This window comes from Tursiops truncatus, chromosome 16, assembly GCF_011762595.2.
Source record: "Tursiops truncatus isolate mTurTru1 chromosome 16, mTurTru1.mat.Y, whole genome shotgun sequence".
In the NCBI taxonomy this organism is placed as follows: Eukaryota; Metazoa; Chordata; class Mammalia; order Artiodactyla; family Delphinidae; genus Tursiops; species Tursiops truncatus.
This window is the reverse complement of record NC_047049.1, coordinates 29,513,295-29,529,359: the sequence shown is the minus strand read 5'-3', so window position 1 is coordinate 29,529,359 and position 16,065 is coordinate 29,513,295. Positions and strand designations below refer to the sequence as shown.

Sequence of the window (16,065 nt, the reverse complement as noted above, 5' to 3'; positions counted from 1 at the left end):
GCCTGCTGGGAAACAGTTGTGGTGGGACACTTAGGAAAAGGCCTGGTAAATATCCCCCCTCTAGCTCAGGGCTCAGATGAAGGAAATCACTGAAATGCCCCTCTACACTCTGGCTACTCAGTGGTCGCCAGACCAACGGCATCGGCATTAGCGAGGAGTTTGTTAGAAATGCAGAATCTTGGGCCCTACCCCAGACCTAATAAATCAGAATGTGCACTTTAACACGATTTCAGGTGATCTGAATGCACGTTAAAATTTGAGAAACATTGCTCGACCTTAGCTGTACGTTGGAATCACTTGGGGAGCTTTAAAAAATACCGTTGTCTGAAAATGATTTCTTGGATATGACACCAAAAGAACAGGTGACAGAAGAAAAAATAGATTACATGGACTGCATCAAAATTTAAAACTTTTGGGGACCACAGGACACTATCAATAGAGTGAAAAGGCAACCCATGTAATGGGAGAAAATATTTGCAAATCATATATCTGATAAGGGATTAATATCCAAAATATATAAAGAAGTCCTACAACTCAGCAACAACAACAAAACAATCCAATTCAAAATGGGTAAAGGACTTGAATAAACATTTCTCCAAAGAAGATATACAATTGGTCAATAAGTATATGAAAAGATGCTCAACATCACTAATCATTAGGGAAATGCAAATCAAACCCACAGTGAGATAATACTTCACACCCATTAGAATGGCTATAATCAAAAAAACAGGAAATAACAATTGTTAGTGAGGACGTGGAGAAATTGGGACCCTTATGCATTGCTGATAGGACTATAAAATGGTGCAGCTGCTGTGGAAAACTGCTGTGCAGCAGTTCCTCAAAAAATCCAAAAAACAATTACCATGTGATGCAGCAATTCCATTTCTGGGTATATACCCAAAAGAATTGAAAGAGGGGACTGGAACAGATATCTGTATACTCAAGTTCGTAATTGCATTATTCACAGTGGCCACAAGCAACCCAAGCGTCCATCAATCCATATGTCCAAAGTGTGGCATGTTCATACAATGGAATATGATATGCCTTAAAAAGGAAGGAAATTCTGACACACGCTACAACATGGATGAACCTAGAAGACATTATGCTAAGTGAAATAAGCCAGTCATACAAACACTGTATGATCCCACTTATACGAGGTACCTGGAATAGTCAAATTCATAGAGGCAGAAAGAAGAGTGGTGGTTACCAGGGGCTGGGGGGACAGGGGAATGGGGAGTTAGTGTTTCACGGTTATGGAATTTCAGTTTGGGAAGATGAAAAGTTCTGGAGATGGATGGTGGTGATGTTTGCACAACAACGTGAATGCATTTAATATCACTGAACTATACACTTATAAATGGTCAGAATGGAAGTTTTATGTTATGTATATTTTACCATAATAAAAAAATATTCACGCCTGGTCTCATCCCAAGATATTCTCACTCACTTGGCATAGGACGCAGCAGGGGCATCAGAATTTTAAAAGCTCCCTACATGATTCTAACATGTTGCAAAATTTGACAATTTATACCAGTGCTCCAGTGCTTCTCAAACTTTAATATGTACATGGATCACCGGGTGGTCTTGTTAAAATGCAGATTCTGATTCAGCTGATCTGCAGGAGAGCCCAAGATTATATATTTTGAACAAGCTCCCATGTGATTCTGACCGTCCTGGTCCATAAACTACATGTTGAATAGCCAGGGTTAAGAAACCATACTATATATATACTCTCGTTTCTCTTCATATCGAATAAATCTTTCGCCTTTTACTAAAAAAAAAAAAAAAAAAAAAAAAAAAAAAGAAACCATACTATATGCTATAGTGATTCGTTCAAGAAACTTCTCCTCTGCCTCTAGATCTAAGGGTCTGAAACCAATCCTAGGGCCATACAATCCTCAGGGCTGCAGGCTCGGTTGATCATTAGGTACTCAAAGTACTAGCTATCTTCAGCTCAGTCAAAATACCACAATTGATAGGGACTGACAAAGAGGGATTCTGACTCTAATTTTTGCAAAGAATTGAGAAGAAGGAAAGGGCTGGAACTGGAGTGGGGGGTCAGGTCTAGTAGAAAAAAGATAGCTACCATTAATGCCCAGAGCCTAGAGAAGATGGGGTATGGGCAGGAATTTGCAAGCCAAGATAGAGATGCATGCCAATGTGTTCCCCCAAACCATCGTGGTGCCCAGTACTAGGAGGCACTCAATTAACATTTGTTAAATGGATGAAGGAATAAGTCCAAATGAAAATGTGAATCAGCAGAAATTGCTTGCAACTTGTCATACAGTTATCTTAAAACTGTTCTTTCGGGCTTCCCTGGTGGCGCAGTGGTTGAGAGTCTGCCTGCCGATGCAGGGGACACGGGTTCGTGCCCCGGTCCGGGAAGATCCCACATGCCGCGGAGCAGCTAGGCCCGTGAGCCGTGGCCGCTGAGCCTGCCTGTGCTCCGCAGCGGGACAGGCCACAACAGTGACAGGCTTGCGTACCGCAAAACAAAAACAAAACCAAAAAACAGTTCTTTCCCGAAAGCAATTCTTCTTAAACTGTAACGTGCTTACCAATCACCTGAGGGTCTTGGTAAAATGCAGATTCTGATTCGGTAGGTCTGGGGTGGGGCCTGAGATTCTGCATTCTAACAAGTTTTCAGGGGATGCCGAGGCTGCTGGTCCGCAGACTTCACTTGTAGTAGCAAGGCTCTAGACCAGTGATTCTAAACCCTAGCTGTCCAATCGAATCACCTGGGGAGTTTTTAGAGCTATGCTGCTGCCCAGATCCTTCACCCCAGTTTCTGATTTAACTGGTCTGGGGTGGGGGTCGGGTGTATTTTTAGAAGCTCCTCTGATGATGTTAAGGGGCAGCCTGGGCTGAGAACCACTGCCCCAGACTTACAGTCCCCAGCTGGGAGTGTAAGCTACACTCTGATTTGAAGTGAAAAATGTTTCTACTACCGGAATTCATCACCAGCTTGTTGAGGTCTACCAAGAAAATCTATTTAGCCAGAGAGTATCACAGGAAGAGGCGGGATATGGAGTTTGGGGAAGAAAGCAGAGCCGGATGGTACTGCCTGAAGCAGAAGGACAGCAGGTGCTGGAGTGACCTCAAGTTTTACACAGTTGGCTCAGAAACCTGTCACCCCACTGGGAACATCTCAATCTTTGGGGAGAATGTGGAGAAAAGCTAAAAATCGAATTTTAAAAAGTATGTTTGGGCTTCCCTGGTGGCGCAGTGGTTGAGGGTCCGCCTGCCGATGCAGGGGACGCGGGTTCGTGCCCTGGTCCGGGAAGATCCCGCATGCCGCGGAGCGGCTGGGCCCGTGAGCCATGGCCGCTGAGCCTGCGCGTCCGGAGCCTGTGCTCCGCAAAGGGAGAGGCCACAACAGTGAGAGGCCCGCATACAGCAAAAAAAAAAAAAAAAAAAAAAAAAAAAAAGTATGTTGAACTGAACTTTTTTGTTTTCTTGAATGCTGTGTAACAAGCACCTACTAGCTATCTACAGGTAGCAGTGGCGTTAAGTAGTAAGTAAGTAGTGTTTAGCGCCATGGGAAGACATCTGGGGCAGTGCAGCCCGGCGGAGGCAAGGATAAATATCAGTGGCAGAGCTTGGCCAGAGGGTGCAGGACCGGAACACCTGGGCTGCTCCTGCAGGGGAAGGGAGAGGAGGGGGCAAAGAGGGCTCTTAACAAGGGCGAGAGGTGGTCGGGCTTGTGTTTCAGGCGGTGGGAAGAATTGCTTTGTAATAATTTCTTAAAAGTATTCTACAAGCTAACAATCCTCAGTGGGATCGAGAGAAAGATAAATAAACAAACCAAAGCCCAGAGTCGGGGACCTGGATTTGGACCTCAACTCCACCAGAAACTAGCAGGTTCTTAATCTTTCGGATCTCCAGTGTCCTCATCGGTAACCTGGGAATCCTATGACATGCCGAGGTTTCCAGGGTAAAGTGAGCTAGTGAACGGCTCTCGGGGGCCAGGCTCGCTGCTTATTTCCGTTCCTTTCACACAGATAGCTGTAAGGCTAGACAGTCTTTAGACACTGGCTGTGGGTCACATGCAGCCAAACTCAGTTTTCTGCGGCCTCGGGACTTTCCTGAATTGGGTCTGAAAACTGGTAACCAAGCAACCTAGATCTCTGATGTAGGGTCAGGCAGCTGTGGCTTCCAGGGCAATTTTTAGGGCAAGCAGTTCTTTAGCAATTATCGCAAGAGCCAAGGACACCGCCCTGAGCTCTCACAAAAGGAAGAGCCCTGAATGCTTCAGATGTTGGGAACCAGCAGGGAGCACAGACCCTTTCTAGAAGCTGTAGGAGGGCAAAGGCTTGAGGAAGAGAGGCAGCCACAGAAGCATTCCGCCCTGCATGGGCTGGGCCACCGGATCTACACAGAGGAGCGCCTGGGACTAAGGCATCGTCAGAGGAGAGCTAGGGGAGCTTACTGACCCACAGTGACACTTCCTGTGGACCTCCAATGGGCCTGGGGCTGTGCTCGGTGCTGGGGTCACAGGGAGAAAGCTAGTCAACATTTGCAGTACAAGGTGAGGGGTGCTGTGGAGGAGGGGCACAAAGGTATCTAAACTAGCCAGGTGGAGGGGGAAAAGAAGAATGTTTTGTGGAGGTAGGATGGTGTAGCTGAGTGGTAAAGGATGCTAAGAAGTTAGCTGGATAAGGAGAGTGAGGAGGAGAAGAGAAGGAAGACAGCAGACTCCTCAAAGGTCTGGCGAACCAGATGCCATCCCAACCTGCCCTCCTAGCACTGCCTATTTAAAGGTCCCACACTGGGTCATAAGTTAGAGGGAGCACTTATTTTTCCCTCCCCAGGTTTCCATCCGGAGGACCTTCCATTGGATGAGAGCGCTGGTTCTCAACCAGGGGTGATTTGCATCCCTTGCCCTCAACAGCTGGCAATGTCTGGAGGCATTTTGGGTTGTCCCACCAGGGAAGGGGGGTGCTACTGGCATCTAGTGGGTAGAGGCCAGGGATGCTGCCAAAACATCTTACAATGCAGGGGACAGCCCTCTACAACAAAGAATTATCCAGCCCCAAATGTCAGCAGTGCTGAGACTGAGAACCCCTGGACTAGTGTATCATTCCTGACTCCCCTCCTTTTCCCACTCCCTCCTCCCAAGGGCCGGAGCAGGGACTCACCAGACGGGTCAGTTTGGAAAAACTGGGCCCGGAGAGCCTTTTCTGGACCTGCCTCCCTGCAGAGGCCACTCTCTGCCATGCGCTGAGCTTGGCCAGGCAGGCTCAGGCCTGCCCCCACCCACAGGGAGGGCTGCAGTGGGGATGCAGGTACATCAGCTCCGTGAATCCCACTTTGAAGCCTGGCCTTCCAAACAGCTGTATCTGTAATGATGGTAGCGTTTTAATCTCCATCTGTCTGAGCCCTGCCTCTCTCTTCCCCTCCCCTGTCCCTCCCCACCTTTCTTTCCCTTCATTGGTCCTGAATCTGAACAGGGAAGTGGGATGCTGTTCATTGGACCCTTTCAAACCCCAACACTCAAACTGGAGATCTGGAGTCATATTTGGTTCTTGCTTCTTCCTTATTCTTCACAACTGCTGGATCACCGAGTCAATCCACTTCATGAATCTCTCTCGAAGCTGCCCACTCTTTCTATCCCCACTGCTGGGGATTTGCCCCCTTTATCCTTCAACTGAACAGCAGTAATATTTGTTCACTGCTCCCCCTTTCTTCTCATCTCTCCCTACTTCCACATTAGAGCTCCCTTTCTAAATCTCGGAGCTGATCATGTCACTCTTCAACCTAATTCACGGGACCCCGTACACAAGGCAAACGGAGATTTGTTTTTAATTGCAATTTCATATAACAAGTACTATATGAGGAATGGGTAGTAATAACAACACTTACCCACCACCGACTATGTGCCAGGCACTACTCCAACCCTTTACATGGATGATCTCATTTAATCCTCATAGTAACCTTGTGAGGTAGGTACCACTTTTGTCCCCATTTTACAGATGAGGAAATGAAGGCACAGAGAGGTTAAGTAACTTGCTCAAGGTCACACAACTAGTACGTGGTAGAGCCAGGATTTGTGTCTAAGCCATTTGGCTCCAGAAATGGTGCCCTTGGACACTACACTAAACAGTGTCTTTCACTACACCAGACTTGTCTTAAAGGAAGTAAGATGGGAGCACAATGGAAGGAGCAAGCATCTCTGCCTGGGGGTGCTGGGGAAGGCCTACGAGGCAGTGATGAACTGGCCAGAGGGCCAAGGTGGAGAAAGCATTCCAGGCTGAGGAGCCAGCACGTGCATGGTGGCTGAGCAGGGTCCTGCAGCCCCAGGAGGCTCGGAGTGGCTGGGACAGGACGGGTGGTGGGTCGGGGCGTGGCTAGGAGGTCCGAAGAGGCTGCGGAGGCCTGGCACAACACAAGCCAGAAGGGTGAGGGATGACTTGGCTGGAGGGACGTGTTGGAGAGAACACCGCAGCAGCGGGGTGTGGAGGAGGCCGTGGGAGCGTGGGCCTGGAAACAGAGAGGCCAGCTAGGAAGCAAATACTGTGGCCCAAATGGAGAGAAAGCTGCCATTAGTCATTCACTCGGTCATTCATTCGCTAGTCTTATGCACCTCTGTCAGGCACTGTCTGGGCATCGGGAAAACAGCTGAGAACAAAATGAAGTCTTTGCTCCCGTGGAGCGTATATTCTAATGCCTCAGTCATCGGCGTTTCTCCACCCCGTCTTCCGCATTGCCAGCCTGGAAGACAAACACCAGACCTTCTGTACCTCCCCAGCCCCCCGGGGCCACCATGTCCTATGCATCTTCCCCAGCACCGTGAAAGTATAAGCCTTCCTCTTCCTTCCCGCTACCTGGAGAGAACTCCAGATGCTGCCTGCGGCTGCACTTATACAAAAGAGGCTTGGTCCTGCTCCAGAACAAGGCAGACGAAAACGCAGGGGACCCAGGCTGGGAGATGCCACAGAGACCCGCAGGCTAGTGAAATGGTGTTTCTGAAAGTGAGAGGACAAATGGAGTCTCCCAGCCTCACGCACAAGGCAGTGCAGGTCCTTAATGAGTATTATCAACTGCTCGGACTTCCGGGTCTGTAAAATGGGAAATGAAATGAGATAACGCATGCCCAGTGCCTGGCAAAGTCCATACGTGGTAGGTAATGGCGACGACAGTGATGCTATTACTACCGCATAAATGTTTTTCGAATGAACGAATGCATCTCAGGAGACGGAGTCCAGGCCCACCAGGTGCTCCCTGTCGGGGAGTAGCTGCCGAGTGTCGAATGGAACCCACGGGACTGTCAGACGTTGAGGCATAGGCTGGCTTCTGTGACTAATTCGTCTAGGGACCTGGTGGAGTTCTTTGACATTTTAAACACTGCTTTCCAAATGCAAAACCCCTCGGTTTATAGTCACATACACATCCATTTTCAAGCATTTTGCAGATGCTAAGGGGCAGGTTAGAAATGATGCCTGAGGCATGGCTTCTGACCTCAAGGAGCTGACAGTCCTCTGGGGGGACACATGATACAGGCGTAGGCATTCAGAGTAGCAACAGGTACAAAGTGCAGACGTAGCCCGTAGGAGGGAGGGATTAAGTATCGAGGTGTGTAGGGGGTGGGAAGGGCAGGCAGGAAAGGCCCCCTGGAGACAGGGAATCTGGATTCCAATGGGAGCTACATTCCAGGTGGATTTGACTCAGCTCGGTGCAGGTGGCAATGCCTTTGGAATGCAGTGTCTGGGGTGCGGAGTGGAGGGTGCAGGAGAAGGCGGAGACAGTCTTGCGTGGAGGCAGCAGCTGGGGCCTGTAGAACCCGCCTGGCGCATCTGGGAAGGAGCCTGGAGTCACCCGGTGAGGGAGGTCTGAAGTCGGGTAGAGATCCGATTAGATTTGGGGCAACAGTGTGCAGAACGGCTAGACTGGCTGGTTTCCAAAAAGTGAGTGAGAGTATCACAGAGGGGACCTTGACGTCCCGGAGCTGTGGGCAGTTGACGGTGTGGTACTGGATGACCTCCAAAGTTCTCTTCCGAGCCTAAGTGTCTACGGGTCAGGTTTTTTTTCTAAATCATTTAAAATGCATTAGCGGACCTTGCTATTTAAAAGCGTTCTCCTGGGAATCTTTCCGTGAAGCAATGATTCACTCTCCAGTCTGTCTTTGGTGGAAATCCAAATGATCATCTCTTCTATCAGCTTACAGCTACCAAGATAGACCTGCACGGAGCTTCCTTGTAGCAGCCTGGTGGAGGATGGGGGCAGTGGGCACCCACAAGAAGTGAAGGGGAGGAGAAACTCAGCCCTGCTCCAGGCTTAGAGCTGGTACCATCTCACAAGTGGGCCCTGTGTGGGCTCCTCAGACCCTGCTTGATCCGTGGGACCTTTGGAGGTTTACAGAGCCCTGGGGCCAAGCGCCAGCTCTGGGAAGAAGGAGCCCGAAGGAAAGCTGGCCTTATGGACCCAGGCCTGTCTGGAGATCCACTTTAATACCAAGGGCCACATCTGCCCCAGACTGGCCGCCTACATTCACACATTCATTTGTTCACCCACCGAGCACCTGTGGAGCCCCTCCATATGCCAAGCACTGTGCAAGGCACTGGGTTTACAGCTGAGAACAAAAGACACATGTCTCCACCCCCGCTGCTTGCAAGGCAGCATTTCTCCTTCTTGGGAACTCTTCTTTCCCCACCTGCAAAAGGCTCTTTGGATATACATAGCTTCTCGGATGACTGGTGCATGATTGCGATTCCAAGAAAGAGTCTGTTCTTAGACTAGGGCGAAAGGGAACGTGACATCACTAAGGCAAGGCGACAGAAAGGGCCCGTGTGCTCACCAACTCTGACTACAGGGACTGACCTCCAGAGGCTGGGCTGCCCTGGACACGCAAGATGCTCACCACCTGCACGACAGGAACTGGGTGAGATTTATGAGTGAGCTTGCCCTCCCAATTTGGGCAGGGAGGGGTGGAGCCTTGGTCCTCTAAGGACAGCCTCTAGGAACGTCCCACCTCCAATCCTGAGGGCAAGGGCAGGGCGGGGCCTTCTGTGAGAAACTCCAGCCGAGGCTGCTCCCATGACCCCTGCAAGGCTCCTCTGCCTGTCCAGGTGGGGGACAGGGGTTCCCCTGCAACCTGCTGGTCCCGAAGGAGGGCAGGGACAAAGGAAATCCGGAGGAGGGGGTGGCTCTCAAGGTAGGTGGAGCAGCTGTTAGGGAGGGAAGAAGTCCCCACGGTCCCTTCCTCAGTCAACAGGACCCCTTAGCTCCACAGTGATTCCCATGACCTTGTCACTGTACTTGTTGGGTGCAAACAAAGATAAGAGTAACTGGAAGCCACAGGAAGGGTCATTTTACACTCTCGGCAACACGATTCCTTTGTGGTTAATTCAAGTAATATGTCAAAATGTCCCTTGGACGAGATCTTTAAGAATATGTCTTTTAAGTAAACAAGGTTTTCCTAATTCATGACACGCCTGCCCACCCCTCCTTCAAGTTCCTTGCAGAACTTCCCTGGGCCAAGAGGGCTGAGCCGGAAAGGGTGGTGAAGTCGCGGAGGGAGCGGGGACAAATCCAGCCGCTTGTCAGTTGGGGAGCTATCGGTTTCTCCGCCGGATGTTGATCAGATTTCCTGGGCTGGAACCAACTCACAGGGCCCGGGTACTGGAATTTTTCCAAGAAGCAAACGCTTTGCTTCTTACGAAGTCAACATGATTTCTTTCAAGGAAAATTTTTATCCTTTCTTTTTTGTAAGTGTCTAGGGTTTTTGAAGGGCAAATCTTTGGGCTTTTCTCTAAAGACAATGATTATGATATAATTATCATTCGCTAAGACCACCCCTGACCCCACACGCACTCACAGAGAGGCCTGGGGGTAGGGGAATGACGCGCCCAAACTTGTACCATGAGTCAGTGGCACAGCCAGAAATAGAACTTTCCAAACTCCCAAGTTCCTAATCATAGCAATATTAATAATAGTCTCTTTATAATTTTCTAAGTGTTTTCACAGCTCACATTGAATCTTTACAACAACTTTGTGGAGAGTCTGGGTAAGTCATTCTCAGGAGACAGCAGATCTGAGGTCCAGACCAGCTTTGCCACTTGTTTGCTGTGTGACCCTGGCTGGTCTATTCACCTCTCTGGATCTCAGGGTTCTCAGCTATGAAGTGGGAGCATCGGGTGAAAATACTTCTAAAATCCCTCCCACCTCTAACATGCTGTGATTCCATGATGTGATGCTCTGGTCCAGGGTTTCTCCACCTTGGCACTAGTGACTTCTCGGGCCAGACAGTTCTTTGTTGGGGAGCTGTCCTGTGCATTGTAGGATGGTTAATGTCATCCCTGGCCTCTACCAACTAGATGCCCAAAGCACTCCCTGCCCCAGTTGTCACAATCAAAAATGTCTACACACATTGTCAAGTGGGCAAAGTAATCCCTCCGTTCACTGCCCAAGGACTTCAATAAGGTCAAGACCATGTGGTTCAGTGGAGAAAGGTCTTCCTGCCCCCGCCTCTTCCCCAACCCCTGCACACTTTTCCACACACTGTTCAAACACAACCTCCTAGTTCTTTGCTACTTCTCATTTCTTAAATGCCCTCCGTGGTCCAGCGTGTGTTTGGTGTGATAATGAACCGATTGATTTCATACCTTCTCTTAAAGAGAGTTCACAGGTTTATGTCCCCTAAGCAACCAGCCAGGCTCCCCAGAAATCCCTCGTAGAACCCTGGATGGCCTGGAAGCCTGTATCTGCAGCCCGCAGGAGGCTCGGTGAGCACGGATTTGTCAGCACTCTTAAATCACTGGGCTCTGAGGAAGCCTTCTCCCAGCACAAAGATCCTTCCTTAGGAATCAATAGCTCAAGGCCTTCTATCACACTCAGAATTGTCCTGGGACCTGTAAAATTTCTTTTCCCCAAGCATGGCAGAACCCCGAAATGAAAACCCCAACACGGGGGAGGGAAGAGGGCAAGGAGGGAGTCCTGCCAAGGAGGCCTTGTTCGCAGCCCAGATGTTGCTGTGAGCAGAGGCTGATGTGCGAACCTGGACACTCGGTCTCATTCGCCGGGAAAAGGAAGACCCAGTGTGGTTCCCAGGGGTCCTGCAATAATATCCTCTCCCAGCTGAATACCTCTTTACATCTCACCAAGGGTAGAGGCATGTTAAAGACTATCTTCCTTGATTTTCACTATCCTACACTCATCACAGGTTGCCAGCCTCATCATTTTGCAGAGGAGGAAACTGAGGCATGCAGAGGTTAAGCGGTTTGTCCAAGGCGCCTGAGCAGGAAGTGAGGAGCCGGATTCTAAGCCTGAGTCATTTCCACTACTGAGCTGCCTTCCCAGCGAGAGTAAGATTAAGGGTCAACCATCTGGTGGGGTTCATGAAAGAGGCGACTTCTTGTTTCCTCAGTGTCTAATGCCACTCCCCCATTCAAACAAAAATACAGAGGTACTGTGCTATAGCTGTATTTTATGTAAGTATATTCCTCTGGGCTTATCCAGAACCAAACCATGCCTTGGGAATGCTGGCACAACTCTTCAGCTAGAGCTGGAATCAGGCGCAGATCCCAAGCACAGCCTCTCAGAAACCCTGCTTTCAAGGAGGGGGCTGTGGCTCTCCGGTGTTCCACATTATCCTACCACCTCCCTCCTCTACCTGAAGAAAAAGACCCAACTTGTCTGTGAGCCTGAAGGAGATGAGGAAACTCAAGCACCTTCCCTGGCAACAAGCATCCCTCAGGTGAGCCTTAGGGACAGAAGAGGATCCGCCTCTTGGAATCTTGGCTCCGCAGCACTGGTCCCTCCTGAGGGTTGCTGGCAAGTCTGCAGAGGCTCGGGGCGGGGGGGCTCTATGCAGAGTGCAAAGGAGCAGGGTGGGGAGAGGACACAGAGGGGGCAGCCCACAGGCCACTCAGCAAACCTCCTTCCCAGGGCCTGGCTCAGATGTCAACAGCCAGCCTCACAGAAAAGAAAAAGGGCAATGGAAATGGTAGTATCTTCCAGGTCACCCAAGAAGCCCTAATATGAGGATTTTGCAAAAATAGAACATCCTAGAACTCTGACCTTGAGCTGGGAGCAGCAAGGATGGGGAAATGGGCAAATACTGATTGGAAACTCTCCCCTTCACCCAGGATCTGAGTACTGGAGGCCCCATAGGCAGTGGTGTGACGACAGGTCAGAGAGACCTCACTCTAGCATGCCTGAACAGAAGGAAGGAAAAGCTCCAGGCTTGGGTTCCAAGACCACCGCAAGGGGCTGGGCATTTCTGATTCCTACGTGCGTGGACAGAAACCAGGAGTCGCATTGCTTTTGCCTATAAGACCACTTGAAATAACAAGACAAGATAATGGAGGAAGGGGAAAGAATAATTAGGAATTTCTGTTACCTGTATATGTACATTATGAGAACTTTATCTGCTCCTCACCTCCTCAGTCTGAATAACAGATTCAAAGGAAATTTCCCCCAGTTTACTAGATTTATTAATTTACCGATGTCTGATCAGTCAGCAATTATGAACACTTACTGTGCAGAGAACACACGTCCATCTCCATAGTAAAGAGGAAGCAGGTCATGGGAGCGGAAAGAGCTCTAAGTAGAGGACTGGAAATCCTAGGACCCAGTCCTATCCTTCCACCAAATAGCCATGTGACCTTGGGCAAGATACTTGCCTTAACTGGGTTTCAGTTTTCTCATCTGAAAATTAAGTGTGCATGTGGGACGGCGTTGGAGTAGGTGCTCTTCAAGGTTCCTTTCTTCTAGCTCTAATATTCTTGGGCTCTATGAGTCGTAAACAAGTTCAAAGAACACACCAGCACCAAACACAAAGGATGATCTCAGAGAGCAGGTGGGGCTAGGTACCAGCTCTATTTCCTTGGAATGCTGTACATGTATCTGTCTCATTGCACCTGAGACCACAGACCACCTGAAGTCCAGGAAGTACGTGGTAGAAGCGTTCCAATCATGAAGGTGATGGTTAAAGGCTATAGCCTGAACCTGCTTAAAGCATTAAGTTACTATGACCAATGAAGGGCAAGAAGTGAGAAGTCAGTGGTCCTGACTGGGTGGGTGCCTTTGGCGCCCCCTACTGGGCACCAAAGAGCCTGCTGGGCAGCTTCCATTGCCTCAGCAGGCAGCAAGCAAGACTGAGAACGGGACTGTCACAGCTGTTTAATAGGACTACCTTCCTGGTCTGTAGGCCGGTCTCTATAAGAGTATGTTTCACTCTCCAGAATTACACAGACCATCGGTCCACACATTCAGAGGGCACTACGGTGCTGCTGTAGGACGTCTTAACCAAACATCAAGGTGCAGAGTAATAAACCTCAGGGTTCAGAACACCAGGTGCAGCCCAGATGGAGAGGAGAGAAGAAAGCAACAAGCAGGTATTTCGCTGTACAAATCCCCAGTGGAGAGAAGGTCTTGGGAAATGCAGCAGAAAAATGTTGACTGCAGGTAGAGGATGGAGCTGGGTTTGGGGGTATGAATTGAGAGGCCCACTAAAAGATCTACAGGCTGATGCAGCTGCCCTAGGAGTTCAAAACACTCATTCATGTTCAGGGATGAGGTACAGGATACAGCCCCAACTGAGCAGCCCACTTTTGACCTTCTCCAGAGACCATTAGTACCAACTGTAAACCAGGATATTCTAACTGTGGTCCACTGAGCCAGCATCAAGGCCTTAAACTCCCTTCATTGTCCCTTAAATGGACTTTAGGACCTGCTGCCAGAAACATGTTCTTAATCAAGTCAGACTGAGAGAAAAAGCTTCCTCAAGGGCCATATTGGAAGAACCGCCATATTCCCACTTTCCATTCTCCATCTCCCCCTCCTCATGGCTGAGAATGAGGTACAGGGTGACTCTGAATTCGCTCTAATTCAGTCTTGGGGAGCTGCAGCCCCAAGTCATCAGGGTCAAAAAATCTCCCACCAACAGCGTTTCTCTTCCCACAAGAGTTCTCCCCTGATTCAAGCAGCACTACAGAGTTGTCCCCTATCCCTGGAACCTTCTTGCCTTCTTTTCCACCTGGCTTCACTTGGGAAATCCTGCACCCATCCCAGAAGACACCTCAAGTGTGACTCAAGAATATGTCTTGCCTGGAGAGCTGAAGCACCTCCTGGGACACACAGAAGCCACACTACGTGCACACCTTACCACCACCAGCGGCAATATTCATTAGTCATTCCCCGAGGAAGGAAAGTGACCCCCCTCCCCAACCCCAGAAACACTTCCCGGCCACTCTGGGAGGCTCCTATCCAGGCTGGGATGGCTCTGGTTTCTTGAGTTGGTTTCTGCAGAAACAGGACTAACCAGGACTCCCAACTACTGTACTGCGAAGAAGCGCGCTGCATTGCTGGGCATGCCCCCAAGCTCGGCCTGCTGCCCCATCAAAGCCTCCATGTGTCCCCACTGGGCTGAGGAGGATCCCTGGTCCCCCTGGAATGCCTGAAGCTGGCTTGCCTGAGATAGGCTGAAAGCAAGCGGACCACACCTCGGTCCAGCAAAGGCAGCCGGCAGCTACGCCGCGCGCTGGGCTGGCTCCCCGAGCTCTCTGCCACCCAGCGCTGTGCCCGGGAGCTCGGCTTTCCCGGGGAAGAAGAGCTAGCTTCCCCTAGGGCTCCTCCCCATCTTGGAAGCCTAGGCACCCGGCCGAGGCCAGTAGCTTCCCAGGCCCGGAGCTGAGCCTGGTTCGCTGGGTGACTCCCCACTACCCCAGGCACATCCCTCCTCACCTGCTCCGCCCCCTCCCAGCCCCGGTGCCCTCTCCCCAAACAGCTGACCTCCAGGACGCCCCCGACACCTTCTCTGCAACTATGAGGGCTATCGCCCCCGCACCTCCGCTCCCACCTCTCCTCCACCTCCGGCCCCGCACCCGCCTCTACCCCAGCCCGCGGGAGGCTCTGCGCGCCAGTCGAGTCCTGCGCCTCTTGGCAAGTTGGAAGCCAAGCCGCCGCCGCCTTAGCGGTCTCCGTCTTCCCCGATTCCCGGGCGGCACCCCCGCCAGCCCGGCGGGCGGATCGGGGTGGGGCGCAAAGGGCGGGAGAAACTTTCTCTGCCTGAGTGGGTGAGGGGCACCGGAGCGGGTACTCACGCCGGCGTCTGCGCTCGGAGCCATCCTCGGGCTCTCTCAGCCCCACCGCCTGGGGGCGTCGGAGAGCGGGAGCTCGCTGCCGCCTCTGCCGCCGCCGCCGCTGCCTTCCAGCTCCCAGCCCCGGTCCCGGGCTGGCCTGGAGCCTCCCGCCCCGACGCCGCTAGCTCGCTCGCTTTATACAACTCCACTCGAGCGCGCCCGGGCTTATGTAAAGGCTGGCGGAGACCCGCAGCCAATGGCGCCGCAGCTGGAGCTGAGGGCCCGGGGGTGGGGGGCGCCCGCGTGGCCAATCGCGGCCCGGGGAGCCCGGGGAGCCGGGTGGGGGGAGGGGCGCCTCCCCTCGCTGATTTAGAGCCGGGATTGCGGTGGCAGCCGCCGGCAGCCCGGCCGGCCGCGCGCGACGCGTCGGGCGCTGGGGTGGGCGGCGGCGAGGGCGGGTGCCCCCCTGCGCCCCACCGCGGCGTCGCGTAACCTTCAGGAGGCAGCGGGACCTGGCGAGGGGGGCGAGGGCGTCTGGCTGGGCGCTGGGGGCCGGGGGCTGGCGGGAAGCAGGGGTCCCCCGGGAGGAAGCGCCGGGAAGGAAGGCGGGGGGAGGGGGGGCGGCGAGCCCCAGGGCCCCGCGGTCACCCCTGCGCGCAGGGCCGAGAGTGGCGGCTGGGACAGCGGCGTGCCTTCCCGTTTCCCCAGATAGCGATCTGGCGTCGCCGGGCCGGGCCGGGCCGGAGCGGCCGCGCGAGCCGCGGTGATGGCGAGATTTCGCGCTGCGGAGCGAGCGCTGAGCCGATCTTTATCCGGTCAGGGGACGTGTCCGAGTGCCTTCCGGGGACTGCTCAGTATGGAGAGCGGAGCTTCGCTACGGCCCCAGAGGGCGGGGAGCGGGCGAGCACAGCTCGGAGATGAGGCGCGGCGGCGGAGGCGGTCGCGGGCAGCGTCTCTCCCTCCCGCCTGGTCCCCCGCCCGCCCGCCGGCCTTGCGGGCGGTGCCCCCACCCCACCCTACCCCTCCTAGCCCCTGCCCAGACAGG

General features: G+C 52.2%; 1 protein-coding gene and 1 long non-coding RNA gene across 7 annotated transcripts in view; one reads left to right on the top strand and one right to left on the bottom strand.

Moving 5' to 3' along the window:
• The window catches only part of CRTAC1 (cartilage acidic protein 1), a 156,102-nt gene extending 140,604 nt beyond the window's left edge, over positions 1-15,498 (bottom strand). Inside the window, exon 1 of one of the 6 annotated variants that reach the window (XM_033841951.2) lies at positions 15,042-15,498. In XM_033841951.2, the coding sequence (XP_033697842.1) occupies positions 15,042-15,065 (24 nt within the window). In that variant the 5' untranslated portion in view covers positions 15,066-15,498. The remainder of the gene's footprint in view (positions 1-15,041) is intronic. The other 5 variants (XM_073794103.1, XM_073794102.1, XM_033841950.2 and 2 more) reach the window with 5 other exon arrangements.
• Positions 9,014-11,412, top strand: LOC109550656 (uncharacterized). Its single transcript, XR_004522525.2, has 2 exons — positions 9,014-9,151; positions 11,159-11,412. It is a non-coding gene; the product is annotated as an uncharacterized lncRNA (long non-coding RNA).
• Positions 15,499-16,065: the final 567 nt, after the last annotated feature.